Source organism: Cryptomeria japonica, chromosome 9, assembly GCF_030272615.1.
Source record: "Cryptomeria japonica chromosome 9, Sugi_1.0, whole genome shotgun sequence".
NCBI lineage: Eukaryota > Viridiplantae > Streptophyta > Pinopsida > Cupressales > Cupressaceae > Cryptomeria > Cryptomeria japonica.
Window position 1 is genome coordinate 716,690,283 of NC_081413.1, and position 21,089 is coordinate 716,711,371.

The window sequence follows — 21,089 nt, forward strand, 5'->3', positions numbered from 1 at the left end:
AGATGCCCAATGGAGTTCAAAGTCCGCCCTATGAAGAAGTTCCAACACAAGACAAAGTCCGCCTCGGAAAGAGTAAGCACATCCAAACATAATGACAAGTCTGCTCTGCCTAAAGTGATGTCCAAACAACCATTAAGTCCACCCAAGACATGAAGACTATGGCAAATACTATCTAAAGTCCACCCAAGACATGAAGACATGGCCAATAGAGGGGTAAAGTCCGCCCAAGGCTAGAAAGATGCTATGGCAAAACAAGTAAGAAGTCTGCCAAGAAGAAAAGCATGGAAGCAAGACAAGGTTTGGATGGCTAAACATCGTCAAAGTCCGCCTTAGCAAAACAATCCTACAAGTCCGCCTTGCTAAAGGAAAGAATGTCCACACACCTTCAGAGTCCGCCCCCCCCTTATGAAAGATGTCTAATCAACTATCAACTCCGCCCTAGAAAGAAGATGACTATACAAGAAGAAAGTTCACCTATGGCATTTGGCTTAGACATGAAGATGACCAACTTGCCATGGCGAAGAAAAGAAAATGGCTAGAGAAACATACAATTTCGACAAAGAAGCACATAAAATCTACCATTGAAGGGTCAATCGATTGAATGTGTTGGAAAATAAAGTTTGACACTCAGAATATTTTAAAATTGTTTCCAACACTTAGAATTATTTTCGAAGGGAAAATAATTTCAATACTAGAAAAATTTTCGAAAAATTTAACACTTAGAAAAATTGTGGAAATTGAGAGAATCATCTAGAAGCTTCCATGCCAAATCAGCTTGGATGAAGAATAAAACTTTTCATTTTGGAAAAGTTAAAACAAGTCCAAGTTTGATGAATATCAATAAAATCAAAAAATGAAAAAAACAAAAAAAAACATGGAGCTTCTAAAATTAAAATCCCTAGCTCTATATCTATTCGACCAGTCACTTTCAAATTCATTATCAGGTTTGAAGATTGGAGTTCGATTGTGAAGAAGTCTCTCTCTCTTGAAGTTTTTGAAGTGAATTTTGAAGAAGAATTTTTGAAGGGATAAAATTTTCTAAGTGTTGAAAAAGAGAAAATAAGTGCTTTTTCTGAGTTTAAGACAGAATTTTCAGAATTGAAGGTAGATTTTCAGTCACGATCAAATTTGAAGATCCAAACTCCGAGTTTGACTAATTGCTTCCACTCTCCTTCTGTTTTATTCATTCGTTTCATGAAATTTACCAAATACTTGGCCAAATTCTTCCACTTTCAGTCTGATTTTTCATAGATATTCAGCTTTTTGACAGGTTGAAAGTGAAATTTTCAAGTAAAATGGGGACCAAAATCAGATTTAGAACCTTTGAATTTTCTCGAAAATAATGTTAAATTTTTATGTCTTATGTAGATTGATGACTACCAAAGGAGCACCTTTGAGAAAAACACAAATGAAGTTTGCCAGTAAAGGGTTGCAGCCAGCATCGAAGATCAATTTTAAATGGAAGAATGTCACAGACACCAACCTTGGGCATGTTGATTTCAAAGAATTCAGGAAGAGAATGTAAGGGCACAATGGGTACCTGCCAACACCTGTTGCCCGCCGGATGATGAGAAATGGCATCGTCCAGGCAATTGGATTTCCACCAGCCATGGAATGTGTAGAACTGATGGTCGAATGTGCTATTCACTACAACACACAAGAAAGAGAGATCATTGCACTTGATGGAAGAGTTTTAGCTCATCTTGGAGAGTTAGCCATTTAGGAAGCGTTTGGGATAACGGACTACACCAAAACTTCATATAAAACCAAAGAAGACGCCCAAAAACTTTATGATGACCAACTAGACCTCTGTGCAACAAATATCAACAAGTCATGGTTAGAAAAACCTAGGGCTTCCCTTAAAAAAGTACCAAAGAAGCTACTGCGAACAGACTTCAAAGAAGAATATGGTGACATCATCCTACTGCTGGACAGAGTAATGGGCAACCCTCAGGGTGCACCATTTGAAACATGGATGTATTACCTAATTGATGAAATTACCTCAGGAGTCAAAAAGTTCAACTAGTCTCGAATAATTAGTGATAATCTAGATGAACAATTGAAGAACTTAGAAAGGACAATATCATTTTACATGAGCTCCTACATTGTCTACCTGTTGGCCAGAAATTACATGTTACAGAGGATTGATTTGCAAAGGTGTAGTAGGCAATGGCGAAAATGAACTCAAGTCCTATGATTGTTACTTGCAGTTGCAGCGTAGTGAAAAGACCCACTTCAAATGGGTAAATGATGGATTTCTGATGTATATCACAAGGACACTACAAGGAGGAACTCATCAGAGACTTCTCATGAAGCCAAGAGTTTGATCAGCAGGTATGGATCTTGGTTTATCCAATTTCCAAAATTCACATACATAAGAGTTCAAGGTTTTATTGGTTGTCCTTACCAACTTCCAATCTATCCTACCAACAAAATGGTCCTGCTTGAGGTCCTTAGATAGTTGGAGACATATCAAGGCTTTCAAAGAGCAAAGTAGAAGACCACTATTCCTTTCCTTTCTTCATCAAAAATATGCTAGAGTCTTGCCCAACGACACAAGCAGTTGAGAGTGCTAGGCTTGAGATGCAATGTTACCTTTCCACATTCTACTGGTCTAGAGTTGATTATGACCCTCACAACATTATTGGGACAGTAAATGGAGAAAGGTACAACATAGAATAGACTTGGAAGATTTTTGGGCCAATGTTGCTGATGAGTTTGACATAAGGAAAAGACTATGGTCTAGGCTACCAGTAAGCTTGATCAGAATAACTGAACTTTTTCATGTGCCGGATTAGTTGGAAGATGACGAAGAATACACTTAGCCTTGCTTTGACAAGAATGCACCTCTTCTTCTTGTGAGATGGTTTGAACCAGATCACGTAGATTTGGCTACCTTAATGTAGCCAGTGGTCAAGTATTCGAAGTGGTGGGTCGATCAGCAAGTTCATGGGCTAAGACGAAAGAATATAACCTTGACTTATAACCCGATGGGTGAAATAGAAGCACATTCTTCAAATGCAGAAGCATCTCAAAATGTCGGACCCATTAAAAGCACTAACTCTAGAAAAAAGAAGAAAGAAGTTGGAAGTTCTTCAAGGACAAAGGGCAAGACAACTATAGATGAAGGATCTGCTCAGAAGAAGCAAAGGCTAGAGCCATCTTGTTTTGCTGCATCTGCGAATAGAAACAATGTATTAACTATTGATGAGTCACTGGCCAAGATAAAGATTCCTTCTCCAGTCCATCGGGAAAATATAGAGTTAATCCAACAGGAAGATGAAGAGCCTCCATCTCCTACAGGCACAAAAATATCGGAGTCAGATAATGAAATGGATATTCTGGGCAATGAATTTCAGGAGGGAATGATTTCCGCTCTTCGAGGAGGCCAGAATATGCCATGTGAAGAGAATGATCCAGAAGAGGAAGGCATTGAGCAACTTACGATTCTTGATTGGCTAAAAGAAAGACTGAAAATAAAAGCACCAGTGGAAGTTCAGGAAGAGGGAGATGACAGTTGATTTCTAAACCAGATTAGGAGAGGTTGCTACAAAGAAGCCTGCCAGGTAGTTTTCCACAATCCAGAGAGATGAGACAGGCTGTTGAACAATTCAGATTGTTGTACCAAAAGTAAACAAGTCAAAAGAAGATATAACTCATCATGAATATGAAATTACCACTTTTGACTTGGGACCAACTACAAAAGGTCAAGAGGTGGAAGACTTAGACAATTTAGTCGCTTCCATGAAGGCAAGAATAGATAAGGAGGTAAGAAAGAAAAGAGAATATAAGAAGGAAATCGAGGGTTTAGAGGAATACATTCAGCACTTGACCAAGCCACTTAACCAAGACGATGCAGCAATTCCTCTACTTTTGAATCCTTCACAAGGAGTAACAAAAAATCCCGAGGAAGAAAAGGTGATAGCCAGAGAAGCCAAAGAGTGGATGGCTACCAAAAGAGAAAAAGTAGCCACGTTCATGGATAAATTGATGCTGACATATGGACAAACCTCCTTCTTACTTTCCAGAATTGCAAACATGACAAAAGCATGGGCCGACCTCCAAGATATTCAGTACAGAGTTATCCCGTGCCTTAGAGTATTGAAAGGCATGCATAAGCAAGAGCTGATTGATAAGGAGATAATTGCAGTAGGGCCTGCCTATGATTTTAATGCATGGCATTGGGCATTAGTTGCACGTAGTGAAATCCTAGAGAAAGTAAAGGCTGAAAGTGTTAAGTCCGAGGAGAAGATGAAAGAAATACGGAGTAAAATTATCCTTGTAACTGCTGATTTGCTTGAAAAAGAAACCATCCGAGAAAGTGATATGCGGCTGGAAAATCTCAAGCTCAAAACTCAGTAGATTTTCTTCACCATCATAGGACTAGTCCTGAAGTAAAATTTGACCAAGGCATCATAATTCTTGTCCATCTGAAATGCCTTCCAAAAACAAGAGCTGGAATGGAAGATTGCATTTTCTGCTTGTGCATACGACTTGGACAGATGGGAATACAGGATCAATATGTTGCCACATGTCACCATGGAGGAGGTCAACATGATTATGTCTAGATTCATTGAACACACTGCCAATCAGTAGGATAAGGATGTGCGTTCCTAGGAAATGGCTATTCATGTTTGTAGTTTTATTTTGGGAAACTCTATCTAGGGTTGTGTTGTCTTGATCTTAGCCGTTGATCTTAGATCAATCTCGGCCATTCATTCATTTTTCAAAAACTCTATATAAACTCTCATTCTCTCATTTAATAGTTGTTGTGGAGAGATTTATGAAATTGTTGTTTAGAGCTACTTGAATAATAAAAAGTTCATTTGCAGATTTTGCTTTGAAATCTTATTGTTATTAAGTGGTTGCATATTTTCTTCAACAGTAGAATAGAATAGAATAGAATAGATTTGCTTAAAGTAGATTTGCTTTCAAAATTGCTAGATGAATGAAGGATTTGATAGTTTAGATTGGTGAAACTTTTGCTCATACTTTCTTTGGATGGATGATTTTCGTTTAATGTGTAAAGTCAACTTTGAGTAAATATTGTTCGATTGATGGTATTATTTATAAGTATGAAAATCTTGAGCATAACCTTAGAAGATTGCACCCGCTTTGCGTAGTTGTCCAAGTGTGGTGAAACAAAGTGTCGTTATTGGTTTCACCCAGTCTTTACCGTCTCTTGAGTTCACAGGAGTAGCTTAGAACTTCTAAACCTTCATCCTTTTTATCCTTTTTTGAGGAAGTCCAAAATTCAAAATTCAAAAAAAAAGAGAGCAGTTATTGTTAAATCCATCGAAGTCCTAGCTTGTGAATGATATTGGTCAAGCGTAAGTCCCCCTTGTATTTCTGCATACTTAACCAAGGAAGCTATCCAACATAAAGTCACCCGTTCGCACATATAGACCTTGGAGTCGCCTTGTGGTCTTTCTCGCAATCTTGGCACAAGTGTGATTTTGTTCAGGAGAGGATAGAGCATCCTTGGATATTTTATTCTAATGTTTGGTGAATGATAAAACGTACACCAACACATCCCTTGACGATATTTCTCCCTCACTAGCAAAGGCTAAAACGAGGAAACTATTGCCAAGAGAAGACAACCTAAGCAAAACAACTACCCAAAAAAGCAAAAAAAAGTGGGGGTTCCCATTTGTAATGGGGTGATGTGTGAAAACGTCACAATAAGCAATTTTCATTTGCTCATTCAAAAATCTGCTACACTCACACCACCTTATATTAGCACTTGTTCTTACATTACAGTTCATTTATTGTGTTTACCTTTTTTAGATCCTACGAACAAAATAAATTTAGCATCTAATTAATACAAACCACAAACCTTTGATAACATCCGTTTACATGCTACTCATGCACATATTTAGAATATAACAAGTGCATAATAAAATCCACGACTCCTTCCACACGTGTATCAACCAACACCATGAACTGTCTATACTTGTCTAAAACCATGAAAAGAATATTAAGAGCAGACCATTGAATTGTTGAATATTCAACTAGTGATGTGTCAAATTGACTTGGCACAAAGAATGGACAAGTAAGTTGTTGAATTTGACAAACAACCAGCTCAAATTGACAACCAAGTAGCTTAAACACACAACCAGGAAGCTCAACTAGACAACCAAGTAGCTCAACCAAGAAGGCAAGTAGCTCAACCTAGCAACCATGTAGCTCAACCAAGTAGACCAAGAGTGAGGAATAAGAATGCTCCTCCAAGATATCCAAGTCAACATGACTCATCCAAGAACAATCTCCTCATAGGTCTATGTTGACCTTACATCCAATGTAGGCTGCCCAGACTTCCTGCTAAAATCTCATCAAGAGTGACCATCTCAACATTTTTCTTTTATCACAAGAGAACATTAGGCTTGCCTAAGTCTCCATGTATCCATTAACACCAACAAATGACCAACCTGTTGATGTGTTTTTTGTGACACTATGCAATGCAAAATAAAATACCAAGTATTTTACCCTCTCTTGAACAAAATCTTCTCTGATACTAAATTATGTGATCAACTGAGACAAATCCAAGGTTCCTACTGTCAGGTCTTAACGTGTGGGTAAGCTCAATGGTTTGACATGATATTGCTGGAATCACAAAGGGGACTTATGTTGAACATGAATGTTGTTGGAACATGAAGACTTAAGGGTTAAGAAAGCTAATCTAATCCTACAAATGTAGGAACTAATTGTTAATTAGGTGTGACCAAACCAAGCTTTGTTTCGCCATCAAGGAACAACTACACAAAACTGGTGCAATCTCCTAAGGATAAATGAATGATTTTCACTACAACAATGCACATCAACCATATAAACAATGAGCATGAAGTAATAGAAGTTAAGCTTTCTCACAAGTTAAGTGAGCATAAAGTAATAGAAGTTAAGCTTTCTCACAAGTTAAGTCGACTATGCACTGCAATTTGCAATCAACAAATTACAAGTAGTGTTGTGACGTATTCACACATCGCCCCATTGCAAATGGGGACCCCCACTTTTTCACTTTCTAGGTTAGTTGTCTTAGCTTAGCCTTTGGTTGTTGTCGTGTCTTTGCTATTAGCCTTTCGCATGTAGTTGCTCATGGCACAATCAAGTCTCTCTTTAGGATGAAATGAGGTGCAACTCTACCTTTGCCCTCTAAAGCTTCAAATGGCTAGCATCCTTAGGATTAGACTCCAAATGAAGAAGCGTTGTCAATCTTAGTAGTTGAAGATGAAATTCATGAATTAGGAGGTATGTGGAAGGATTAAGATTGTTGGATTTGCCTAGTCTAGGTCAATTAGGGTTTGAATGAAAATTTGTCTCTATTGTGTTAAAGTATCAAGACCTAGTGCAAAGGAGCCTTGGATGGCCGAAGGATGAAATATTGAATCAAGATTTGAAAATTTGCCAAACATAGTCTCAAAATCATGATGAAACTTTGGATGCAATTCAAATTGCAAAAGTCACCTAATTGGTCGACTAAAGAAGTGAATTGCAAAGCTAAGTTAAGATGGTTGATCAAGTTTTGACTTGCAAAGTTGCAATGGGGTCCTGAAAAGCCACCTTGGTCAATGAAGTGCAATGGTCCCCTAAAATTCCGCCTTCATCAAATGTTGCAAAGGTAAGTGTTATAGCCGATCCAAGGTCTAATTGCAAAAGTCATCAAAATTTTCGCCTTGATCTCAACTAGCAATGCTACCTCAAAATTCCGACTTGGTGCTTGAATGGCAAAGGTCATTACAAAATCCGATTTAGGGTTAAGAAAGCAAGACTCATTTCAATAGCTGCTTAGATCAATGAATGGCAAAGGTCCCTCAAAATTCGGCCTTGAGTAATGATGGCAAAGGTCATCAAAATTTCCACCTTGAATAGTGATGGCAAAGGTCTTCTAAATTTCTGATTTGATGCTTGGATGGCAAAACCTCCTTCAAAAGCCGCCCTCTAGCAAATGTGGCAATGGTCTTCGCAAAAGCCGATCCTAAGTGAAGGGCAAAGCTCCTCCTAAAAGCCGAGTAAGGTGAGAAGGGCAAAGGTCTTGCAAAAATCCGCCAAGGCTATGCAAAGTCGGCCTCCAAAGAGCAAGTAAAAGTTTTTTTGATAAGATGAAAAGTCGGCCTAGGGGAATTTGAATGAAGAGACACACCTTTAACCTCCAAAACCTATATAAGAGGACATTCAAGTTCATTTCAAAGGCATCATTCAAGGCAAATACAACAATCTGCTCTGCAAATTGAGGAGATCAGCAAACTATTTAAGGCAATTTTTCTGATTTGTATCATCTCCAAATAGCATCAAGAAAGGCAAACTATCTTTACAACAGCGATTGTGACAAGGAAGAAGACATCAATTTGAAAATCAACATTCAGATTTCCATTTTGAAGGCAAATTTATCCACAGTCAGCAATGTTAATAGCAGCTTTGATCATTATATTGATCAAACATTCATCTACAAGGGAGGCAAATTCACCTTCAAGTAGCGATTTTGATAGATTTGATCATTTCATTGATCAAATACTCATTCACAAGGAGAGCGGAATCGATTTGAAGAACATTTTCAAATCAAAATCTGAGTGTGATTAACCCTGCATTTGCATATAAAAGGTGGAACGAAATCTCTAAACGTGTGACTCAGACCTTGGAGCACTTCAAAATCAGATATGGAAATGAAAGATATAATCACCATCTCATCATCGTTTTGAGGGTATACCAAATTGTAGGTTTGTGAAACCTATCCATTCGTGTTTAATACTATTTTTGTTTATTTTGCAGGTAACAAAGGATGAAGATACGAACTGCAAATAACATCAAGAACAATTCAAGAACATAGAGGAAGATTCAGGACATCACAAAGATGAGGGACTTGGATTCAATAAGAAGACAATATCAAAACAAGGCTTGCGCTATAAAACAAGGCTCGCGCTATAAAGAGGTGATTAAGTAAGGAATCAAAGACAGTTCAACATTAGGATCAAGTTTGAGACTTGCAATGCAAAGATTAGAGTCAAGGTTCTGGAGCATGAAAAGGATAGCTTACATGATGAAATAATCTTTTACAATCTTGAATTCCCTTTGGGAATCCAAGAATCAAAGCCAGTACATTGAGGAGTCTAATCCCACCAGGTGTACAATTTATCAAATGTATCATGAACAAGGGAGGATCAATCAAGGTCATCACACAAAGCCTATATCGGACATGATTAAGGAAGTAGATGGTTTTAGAAGAGTTAATCAAAGTTTGTTAATGCTTCTCATCATTATCACATTGAGCAAACTGGATAATGTTGAGTATCAAGAGATATTACTCAATACTCATTCATGATGATGAATCAAGCCTTCCTAGTCATCATCCTAGTCATCATCCCACCAATTAGAGAAGGTTCCACATCAACATGTCTAGATGCAATGAACCAAGCTTACCCATGGGAATGCAAACTTCAATGTACCTACCCCCACTATTTATTGGTCGAATATTCTAAATAGGACATGTGTCAAAGCATTGCAATTATTTCATTGGTTAAGAAGAGTTTGTTGTAACAAACCCTAATTAGGGTTTTCCATCATGTAATCTTGGCCATTGATTGAGAATTAATCCAGGCCATTCATTGTAAAATAAGCTCTTTATATAAAGCTCAAACTCCTCATTTGTAAAGGTTAATAGTAATAGAATAGAATAATAGAATATAGAATTGTTCAATAGCAGATAGCAATTAAAGTAAAAGTTAGATCAGAAGAAGGCAAGATTGTTGCCAAAATCTTGTTGTAAAGAGCATATGATTTCATTGAAGTTATGGTGAATTAATGTGTTATTTCAACAAGTTGCATGGTCTCTACTTCTCGACTCATTCACTTTCATGTTGATTAGATTGAATGGAGGAATTTGTTGAATGCATTTGTGCGGAATTCGTTTAGTCCATACCACTAGCCTCTTGCTGATTGTAAGTGTGCCTTGCGTGGTCAACTGGAATGATATGAGCTTAACTTCAAATTGTTATATATCCATTGTTTATGCATTAACTTGAATGGTAATCAATGTTCGATGATAATGATTAGAATATCTTTGAATGTCCTTAGAAGATTGCACTAAGCTTGTGTCAAATTATTCAGTTTGATGGTGAGACCTCACCAGTAGGATTCCATCGAATCATTCACCCATTCTCTTGCATTCTTAGGATTAGAATAGACTCCCTAAACCCCATGCCTTTTGCCCTTTCTTTACTCTCCCAGCTAGGTTGCCGGTTTGGGTTCGGGCACCGGTTCAGGTTCGAAGAATCGGTACGCCGGTACGACAAAATTTTGAAAAGGGGTTTGGGTTCGTTAGTACAAAAACATGTAAATTATATATATATGCAGCCTATAAGCATGAATTAAGATTAGCATGTCACATAGCATCATATAAACAACAAAACCAACATAAACTTGTAATCATAGCATCATGATCATACCATAACAACATCATATACATCAAGTTTAATATCAAAATGATAAAATATTCAAGTATCATTGTTTCAACTTTCAACAATTTAAAGTTTGATCATCAAATGGATTCTCTAATTCATCATCCTCATTCTCCTCCTCATCATTGACATTGACATTAGATGAATCAATGCCAATGCTAATGACACTTGCACTTGCACTTTAAGTTTGTTCGCTGTCTGAGTCATCAAATGCAACAAGCTGAGAAGTGAAATCATCCAAATCAGTATGTTTTGGCTCCATATCCCACATCTTCGTTTCTCCTTTCTTGTAGTCATGTTGCTTGTGTGAAATGAGCCAAGTTAATGTTTTAAAACTCACTTTTAGGGTCATATTTTAATTTTTTATGTGGTGGAATTAAAAAAAATTTAAATTTTGCAAAAACAAAATCCATTTTTGGGCTGTCAGACCCCTGGGTTCGACTTGGGTCCTCTTGGGTTCGCCCTGGTTTGAACTAGGCCTGTGAATCACGAACCCTGTCCGAACCATAGGCGAACCGGACCCGTACCCCGAACCAGGACCGGATTGGACCAGTACCAGGGGTCTAGGGGGCCAAACCCGGTAACTCAGTCTCCCAACAAATAATAAGGATCTAAGTTCTAGCGATTCAAGCATTCAACAATTCAATGTAAGGCTCCTTGGAGGAACAACAATCACAACGACCAACTATGCTTATCCAATCATTGTGACCTGACATACAAGAACCTTGGAGTTATCTCAAGTGATCCTTAAGCTAATCTTCAGCATTTGAGAGACTTTGATCAAGAGAGGATAAGATACTTTTGTGTATCTTATTTTGTGTTCGCATGTGCATAAAAAATACATCAACAAGTGGTATGAACATTAAGTACACCATTCATCAACAATGATATCTTCCATTCATCTAACCAACTTTAAAGCAAATGAGAAGTAAAAACCATGCAACAAGTTGAAATAGCCAACCTAATTCACCATAACTTAAATGAAGAAAGTATGTTTATTACAACAAGTCTTGGCAACGATCTCCTTTCCTCCTGCTCCAACCTCTACTCTAACTTCTAATTCCTAATTGTTGAACTCTTAACTATTAACCTTTACAATGAAAGATTTGAGCCTTTTATAGTGCTCTCAATACAATTCAATAGCCCATATTGATTCTCCAATCAATGGCCGAGATAATTCAACATAAACCCTAACTAGGGTTTGTTACAACAAACTCTATTTTGGCCAATAAAATAATTACATAGAATTGGACACATGTCCATCTTTGAATGTGAACCAATGAAATATGAGGTTAGATATCTTGAAGTTTGTGCATCCATAGGATGATTTAGTGTTGATGTGTTTTTTATGCACATGCGAACACAGAATAAAATACCGAAGTATCTTATCCTCTCTTGAACAAAGTTCCCGACTACTGAAGATCTCGCTGAAGGATCAGTTGGAGTAACTCCAAGGTTCTGTTATGTAGGATCTCTATGTGTGGATAAGCTCTCTGTGGTATGATGTGATTTTGCTGGAATCACAAGGGTACTTACACTTGATGACCTAAACGTCTGATTTGCTTTGAATATTGCTGGAACACAGGATTTCACTAGCCTAGATTTTTTGAAAAAAAGGAAAAAAGGATAAGGGTGAGGGAAGGATCTAATTCTGACACTAAGAATGTAGGAGCAATGATTGATCTTTGATGAAATTCTAACTAAGTCTTGTTTTGACATCCCAGGACCATCTCCACAAGATTAGTGCGATCTTCGGAGGAAAGCTTTATGATGTTCAGATCATCGCTACAGGCATAGACACCATCAGGCTGATGCATATCAATGAAGAAGCGACAATTGAAGTTAAGCTTAAGCTGAATGATTCCAGTTGACTACACAAGGCAAGTCTGCAATCAACAAACTGCTAGTAGTATGGATATACAAATTTCAGCATCAATCAAACACATTTCTTCCACTCATCTAATAACATGAAATCAAATCTGAGAAGTATAGAGACCATGCAAATTGTTGAATCGACCCATAGATTTCACCATTTCTTCAATGAAGTTTTACAAGTCTTTTACAACAACATCTTGGCAGCAATCTTTGCCTTCTCTTTCCATTCTACTCTAATTGCTATTCTATCAACTGACTATTCACTATTTCTAAGTATTCATCTTCTAACTACTGACTAACTATTAGCCTTTACAAATGAGGAGCCAGGGCTTATATAGTGCCCTCAATACAATTCAATGGCTCAGATCAACTTGAGATCAATGGCCGAGATTTTACAATGAAAACCCTAATTAGGGTTTGTTACAACAAACTCAATTCTAGCCAATGAAATAATTGCATTATTTGGACAAATGTCTTCTCTGGAATATTCGACCAATGGATAGCCGGGGTAGGTACATTGAAGTTTGTGTCATCTTTGATGAGTCAGGTACATTGAACCTGGACACGTTGAGGTGGATTAACCCAACATGGAGGAGTGATGACTGGGACGCCACCTTGCCTGACATTTGGAACTTGGCTGATGTTCAATTTGATGATGTTGCGAAGCTAGCTTTAATTAATTCTTCTGAAACTATCTGCTTCTTCAACGAACCCTTGCTTTATCTTCCTTTGTCTTTGATGTGCAGGATGGATGATGTACCTTGGATTGGAAGATGTCGTCCTTGATGATGCTAGACTGAAAAGGTCGTCCTTGTTGATGCTGGACTGGAGAAGGTCGTCCTTGATGATGCTGGACTGGAGAAGGTCGTCCTTGTTATGGTCTTCTTTCCTCTGCAAAACAAACCCAAAAGATGATTAAGGACACATAATAAATTCATTTCGACATAGCATTTTATACCTTAAATCATCAACAAGAAGACATTAAAATGAAGTTTGCTCAAGATTCTTTCCAGGGACAGGCTTCATAAGAATTTCGCCCTAGACCCTTTGGAAGGGTTAGGAGTGAAATTTGCATTCTTGGCTCATTTAGACCTCTTTTCAACATTACCTCACAACCAACTCTTCGCCTTGATCTTTATCATGAGCAATCTGAGTGAAATTGGGAATTTCACTCTGGACCCTTTGGAAGGGTCAGGAAGGAAATTCAAGTTTTAAGCTTGATCCTTCATCTTCTTCACTCCAATCTATCTTGCAAGGCTAAATAACATCCTTCCATCCCAACTACGCCTTAGGACTCCAAGTCTTGACTTGACACAAGGAGGAAATAGGTAGATGAAGAATTTCGCTCTGGACCCTTTGGAAGGGTTAGGTTCGAAATTCAATTTTTTCTTGCTTATTCACACTCAATTTCACTTCCTCCACTTCACTTCATCTGGACTCCCTCATGTCAAATCCACTCCTCAACTTGGCAACATTGGTTTGATCTTCATAAGGCCCAAAAAGGAGAATTCGCTCAAAAACTTAGCCAGGAACAGGACCTATCTAGGATTTCGCTCTGGACCCTTTGGAAGGGTTAGGAGCGAAATCCTTGTCTTAGCCCAAAATCTACATTTTTGGTGGCCAAAATCCATTCAAAGGCAATCTTAAGGGCTTATCTTACCTAGGTCTAAGCTTGGCTTGGCACAAATTTTAGAGAAAATGATGGGTTTTGGGATTTTCGCTTTGGACCCTTTGGAAGGGTCAGGAGTGAAAATCCCATTCTTGACTTGATCCTTCATCTTTTCACCTCCAATCTTCTCTAGAAGGTAACTAAACATCATTCTCATTCAAGGAACAAAGTCTTAAGCACAAGCAAGGTCAAAAAGGTAGGCTTGTAAGGAATTTCGCTCTGGACCCTTTGGAAGGGTCAGGAGCGAAATTCACCTTCTTGGCTAGAATCCTTCAGTTTTTCAAGGCTTTAAAACATTTCCAAAGTCCAAACATGTCCACACTTCCCTTCAAGATGCCTTGCAACTCAAAATTTGGTCAAACTAGGGAGGAGATGAGCCTTAGGAGGATTTTCGCTCTGGACCCTTTGGAAGAGTCAGGAGCGAAATTCACCATTTGGGCTTGATTGTTCATTTTTTAAACTTCAATTTTCTCCTGGAGGCAAATATAGATCGTTTTCCATCAAAGGAGCAAGGTTTCAAGCCAAAACAAGGGAGCCAAAAAGGTTTATGATGAATTTCGCTCTGGACCCTTTGGAAGGGTCAGGAGCGAAATTCATTTTTTGGCTAAAATCTTCATCTTTCAAAGTGTCCAACTCCCTCCCAAGGCAAGAACATACCAATTTATCCTACATCACGCCAACACCTAGCCAAAACAAAGAAGGAAATAAGAGCTACAAGGATTTTCGCTCTGGACCCTTTGGAAGGGTCAAGAGCGAAAATCATGATTTGACCTTGATTCTTGCTTTTTTCAACTCTAATTTTCTTTGGGAGGCAAACATAGACTACTCTCCTTTCATCTCCATCTTGGTCTTGACTTTAGCAAAGGGGAAAATGAGTGTTTTCAAGAATTTCGCTCTGGACCCTTTGGAAGGGTCAGGAGCGAAATTTCTATTCTAGGCTCAATTCACCTTCAAACTGACTTGACTTTGTCTTAGACTCAATCCTAGATCCATTTCCTTCCATATCCTTGCAAACTTGCTCGACCACTCTTTGACTTAGGCGAGATCTTGAGTCTTTGGTGAATTTTCGCTCTGGACCCTTTGGAAGGGTCAGGAGCGAAAATTGAAATTCGCTCTGGACCCTTTGGAAGGGTTAGGAGCGAATTTTGACATTTTAGCCTCTTCGTCAAGATTATTTTATGGAATATAACATTTAAGTATAAGTGACTTTAAGTTATATTCCATATATACTTCCAGGATGTTTGAGAGTGGTTTCGGACCTCCAGGAGTTGTATTGCAAAATCTAGTTTTTGGAGGATTCTTTAGTTTTCTAGACTTAGTCAAATTTCAGGATCAGGACATTCCAGACTTAGACAAATTTCAGGACATTTAAAGATCAGGATGACATTCCAGACTTTATCACTCACCAACTTGACCTAGCTCAGACCTTCAAGAATGATACTCACTCACCAAGCAAGACACAATTAGTAACAAGAGCAAAACCAGGCCCTAAGGAAGACTCTCAAAGAAACCCTAATTTTGGGGCCCTGTGGACTCACCCTGGCTCAAGCAAAGCCTGCAATCCAACGATCCCCTTGACAACACTCATCCTGCAAAGGCTAACAGACAAAACCCTAAAAGACCTAGAAAGCAAAAAGCAGGGGTCCCCATTTGCAATGGGGCGATGTGTGAATACGTCACAACAGTTAGGTACATTGAAGTTGGACATCTTGAATTCGAGCCCTTTGATTGGTTGACTAGGATGCCACTTCAACTTGGATTGTAGACTTGATACTTCATCATGAAGGAGTGTTGATGCCTTGGGCAATATCTTTTTATACTCAACATTTCCAAGCCTGGTGTGGTGTGACTATGATCATATTCCCAAATTCCTACATCCTTGGGGATCAAGCCTTTTGAAACTATCTCCTTGATCCTCTTGCACAATTTCGCCTCCTAACTTGGGAATTCTTTCTTCGTGTACTGCATTTCACCCCTCATACTTGTATTGATTCCAAATCTTCTCATCTTGAAGCCTTTATCTTGGATTACTTGCTTGCTATACTAGCAATGATTCTTGGATATGTTGCCCTTCCTCATGTTGTTTTTGAATTCTTGATGTTGTAAGTTCTGCAAGGAGTTGATCTTCCTTCATCCCTTGCTATGTTGTCTTGAAACCTTGCTATCTTCTCCTTAACACGATTGTATCCTTCCGTATAGAACAATTCATCCTTATTGCCGCCCTTTTGAATGCATTAATGAGCCTTTTTTCTTTGTTGAACCTTCCTCTATGTGGTGAAGTCTTTAGTTCCATGCTCCATACTATTGTTTGCATGCAAGCCTGAAGAAAACGCATTTGGGCATCAACAATAATGAAACAGAACTCAAACTTACACATGAAATAGCAGTAACATTACAATTATCATGTTTCCTAAAACTCTTCCCAATTTGAACAAGGTGATTTCACCAAGAAATATGAAATTTTAGGGTCTGCAAATGACATCGTACAGGTCTGATTTCACCCTCCCAGGCCTGATTCTGATTAAATTATGTGCAGAATTAGGTCTCAACCAGGTTGCCTAAACTTCACCTCAAGCCTGAAGTCCATCTCAAATCAGGTCTAATTGTGAATGGAATGGTAATGAGTATTTGCATCCAATTATGTCTGATGAGCCTTTAGGGTTGCAGATATTTGCCTTGAATCAGGTCTGCAAACTCGCTCCATGCTAGATGAAATCTTTATTAGGTGAATTAGAGCAATTCTCCTCCAATGTGTATCAGACCTTTCATCTCATATGCTGATGGAGTTTGTCTTTTATGACTGATCAAGTCGTCTCAATTCTGATGAAACCTGTCCTTTCAGCAACTGAGGAAATTTGCCCTCACTGATGTCTGACCAAATTCGCCTAAATGCTGAAATGTAATTTGACCTCTGCTCTGTAACTTTCGAATTTGATTTCTGCTTATTAAATTGCATTGGATTTTGTTGAAACAATTGTTTTGGATTCCTGTTTTATATGTTCCTCAACCCCCCTTTAAATTCTCTCTTTGGATTAGGCCGACCTGGCATTTGTTTGCTTGAATGAATTAATTAAAAGCCAATTAGGTCGGCTACCTAAGAAACATGTATTTTTGCCTTTCAAATTTTTCAACTTCCAAAGAATGCCGACCTAGGGATTATCCTTGCTGAGTGGGTTTTGAGGGTTTATATGCACAAAAGAAGCTGAGCGCATAGTGCACATGTAGTTGCATAAATGTGGTGCACTATGTAGGTATGCTTGTACTATTTCCAGGTCAGTCCTAAGTATCATCTGATTTAATTTTTCTTACCCCAATTAGGTCGGCTAGGCAAAACCAAATCTTTGTTGTTTCAGGTTTGATCTGATTACCTCTTAATGTCTGATTTGTATGGCTGACTGCTCTGTTTCGAGGTTGGGTCCGATTCATGTTGTTCCAATTCTGATCTCTGCCCTAAGCCCTAGCACATTCTGCACTTGCCATTGCACAAGGATGTGGAGTAGAGCGCACTATGCAGGAGCAAGTGCACAACAGTTGTGTTGTTTTGCAGTGTGCAAAGACTATGGGCGTGTTGTGCATGTACAAGTGCACAACCTTGGGCGCATAGTGCACATGAGTATGCACAATGCACTGGGGTGTATGCTTAGCCGATTTTAAAAATGCTGCCTTCAAAATCCCATAATCATCTGACCAAGTAGATCATCCTGAACACATCTTAGGCCTCATTCAAACGAATTTGAGTGCACTTGGGGTTGATACCATCTTGGGGGTATAAAGCTGCAAAGTTATACCTGATTTATCTCCCTTTGTACCCTTCAACCTAAGTATAAATTTTGCTTATTGCAGGTAAGGGCGCATGGTGCATGTTGGGTTGCACAAACGTGGTGCATAATGCATGCGGAGCTGCACAATTGGCCCTGTCCAAGACTAAGACAAATTTTAGAAAATCTTCATCAAATATCTCAACCTTTATCAAACTTGTTGTCCTAAACTTGGATCAATTTTGCCCTTAGGTGTTTTAGGATGATAGTTAAATTATTTGAGTGGGCTTTGAGGATCATGTTCTTGAGCGCATCTTAGACATAGTGATGCACAACCTAGGGCGCATAGTGCAATAGCATCTGCACTCTATGCTCAACCCTATACTTAGCCACTTTTCAACTTTGCCCTCTGTTACCCCATTATTTGTTTTGAACAAATAATGTCTATTTAATTTTGTTTCCCTCATTCGGTTTGATCTGTCTTTAGTCATGCACCTTTGTTCCTTTATGTCTACAAAATCTTACATGCCAACAACATTTCAAAAAGAAATTGTTTGTTTGCACTTTTCACACAATACCAGACCATGGCTGATGCACCTTTAATCTCTTTTTCAACTGACAATAATAATGGACTCTAATATCATTTCAAGAATTTTGGTATTTGAGACTTTTTTGAATAATGAAATCAGAAATACAAATTATTTCTGTTAGTGTCAACTGTTATATAACTTATATCATTACCTATGAATCTGGATCATGATATATTTATTGCTGTAATGCTACAGTCGTTGCTGTCACTGCTGTTATTATTAATTTAATTGCTGTTTTACTGTTGTAATGATATATTTATTGCTGCTTTTATAATGCTGTCATTATATATATTTAAGTCTTTTTCTTAATGTTATGAATAATTTTTATTTAAAACATTATAAAAAATTGCTTCTGTACGGGACGCTTGGCTGTCCCCGGGATGGTTAGGGAGTTCTACGACATCCCTGGCTGCCTTGGGGATGACCAGGTGTTCCCTAATTGTTTCCTGTCATCCCCTAAAATGGGAATGCATTTCCAAGACATTTCCAGAGTTTGCTTGTTGGGGGAATGACATATCCTGCCGTCCTGCCATCACTGCATCCCTGAAACACTTAAGGGGACAGACAGGGACAGGGACGGACAGGGATAGGGGTTTGAGAGGTGGGGAGGTGTGTCCATGTAACACAGCTAAATATTAATAATATGTTTTTTGAACATTTGCTTGCAGGGAAGGTGGACTGCAGCAGCAGCTGAATGTAAATGTGCAGTTTGAGCCTGTTGTAAATTGTGGCAATGTGGTTAATAGACAGGTAATGCCTTCTACTTCCCGCTTAAGAAAATGGATTGTTTTTCTGAATGATTGGAAAATTCCTTTTGGAGATCTCCAGTATGAAAGCCCGAATGATTTACTATTTGAGCTAATCTCATTTGAGAAATGTAATGGATTATTCTTTCCATGTAAGCAAATAAATTTTCATCTCATTTTTGTGGTAAGAGCAGGCTCTGCCCTCATTTATGGGCCCCAAAGCTTATTTTGCAGGCTTCCTCAATGTTCATGGTAAGATAAACATCTATTTTTGGATTTACAAGTTGCATTCAGAAAACATAATGCGCTTCAGAGACAAATGACCAATCTACTAGGATAATTAAATATCTACACAATGATGCAAGCAATAGATACAATTGAAAACTATGATGGTGATCATATACGTACACAATAAAAACCAGAAAACTGTGAAAGCCTAAAAACAATTAATTGACAGAATTGGTTGTTTTTAATTCTGATGATTTTTGATATTTGATTCAGCCTCTTATGCGCAATCTCTCTTAACATTTGTCATTCCAGGAAATAGTAGCGTACAAGCTTGTTCTTACCATGTTCGATGCTACAGTAGCACAGGGAAGGTAGCTTTGATGGACAAGCGAAATATACAAGATCACAAGCGCAGATTGCTTGCAGCTAAATATGAAATAAAACGGGTGCTTTACAAAGCTGCTCTAAGGGATCCAAATCTTCCTAGGGATCTGTGGGTAAAGTTTCGTACTAAGTTGTCTAAGTTGCCAAGAAATAGTTCCTTTACACGGACAAGAAATAGATGTATTTTAACTGGTCGCTCTCGTGCCGTCTATAGGAAATTTCGCATGTCTCGTATTTGTTTTCGTGAATTAGCGTCTAAAGGTGAGATAATGGGTGTAAGGAAAGCATCTTGGTAGACACTTTTGTGCCAATGCAGTCCCCAGCTATCCAGAGGAAGGATTTTCCATATCAAATTGTATTCATTTCAATCTTAACAGGGAACATAGAATTCATTGGTTCCCTCATTATTCTGTCAAATTTTGATTATTTACAAAGGTTGTAGATGTTCAAGAATACCCTTGTGGTTTTGCTGTGTGAAGTATCACCCCACTTGAGCTAAATCCAATATAATGTGAGATGTATTGAAGGATTTGATTGCTAGATTGTTTTGTTAAATCTGCAACTGTATGATCACACTGCCTAATATTTTGAGGATTAATGATATTGGAAATGAATAGAGCACCTTTAATCCAGTTCTGTAATGTCCCCTATTTATACACTGTCAATTACCAAGAGAAACATCTATGTTACTACCTTTTATTACTGTTAATTGAGCATAACTAACTAATTCTTTGTAATATAACTAATTCTGCCATTAAAAACCATGCCTAAACCTAAACCAATCTGACCCTATTCCCAGAAGAGGGCTTGGCTGCCTAGGGCGCTTGACACCGCCTCCTTAATGTAACCCAGATTACCGGAACTCAGTCCATTCACCCTTGGGGCCTGCAGCCCAGATTTCAGGAGTCGTCCTTTCACCCTTGGGGCTTTCTGTTGTATTGGTTTTATTCTGCCCCTCCCTAGCGGCACCCATCTCCCTTGGGGAATAGAAAATACAGAACTGATAATGTTTTTAGGACAGTTTAAAGACATTCTGTTTATGTTTCAGGAATTATCAATTGTTTATTTATCTTGTTATCTATTTATTTATGAACCTCTGATTTGTATAATTGATTAACTCTTATTTGATGTATCAAATTAATTGGTAGTCATGTTCTCTGATGACTTTATTCATTTACATTTGATGCATTTGTATCACTCTAAATCTAGTTAAGTACTGTCTACTTATAATCTTCAGAATGAATTACTAATTTATTTCCTTGTGTATATATTCATATAATTGTTCTCTCTCTCTCTCTCTCTCTCTATATATATATATATATATATATTTTATTTATTTCTTCCTTGATTTACCGTATCATATTATCATTCTTTCTGTTATTAAATTGGGA

General features: G+C 38.1%; 1 protein-coding gene across 2 annotated transcripts in view; it reads left to right on the forward strand.

The window, feature by feature from the left end:
- Positions 1 to 20,238, forward strand: part of LOC131035285 (uncharacterized) — a 58,333-nt gene extending 38,095 nt beyond the window's left edge. For both annotated transcript variants that reach the window (XM_059211300.1, XM_057966957.2), the window contains 3 exons: positions 19,009 to 19,090; positions 19,281 to 19,338; positions 19,627 to 20,238. In XM_059211300.1, the coding sequence (XP_059067283.1) occupies positions 19,009 to 19,090; positions 19,281 to 19,338; positions 19,627 to 19,994 (508 nt within the window). In that variant the 3' untranslated portion in view covers positions 19,995 to 20,238. The remainder of the gene's footprint in view (positions 1 to 19,008; positions 19,091 to 19,280; positions 19,339 to 19,626) is intronic.
- The last annotated feature ends 851 nt before the right edge of the window (positions 20,239 to 21,089 follow it).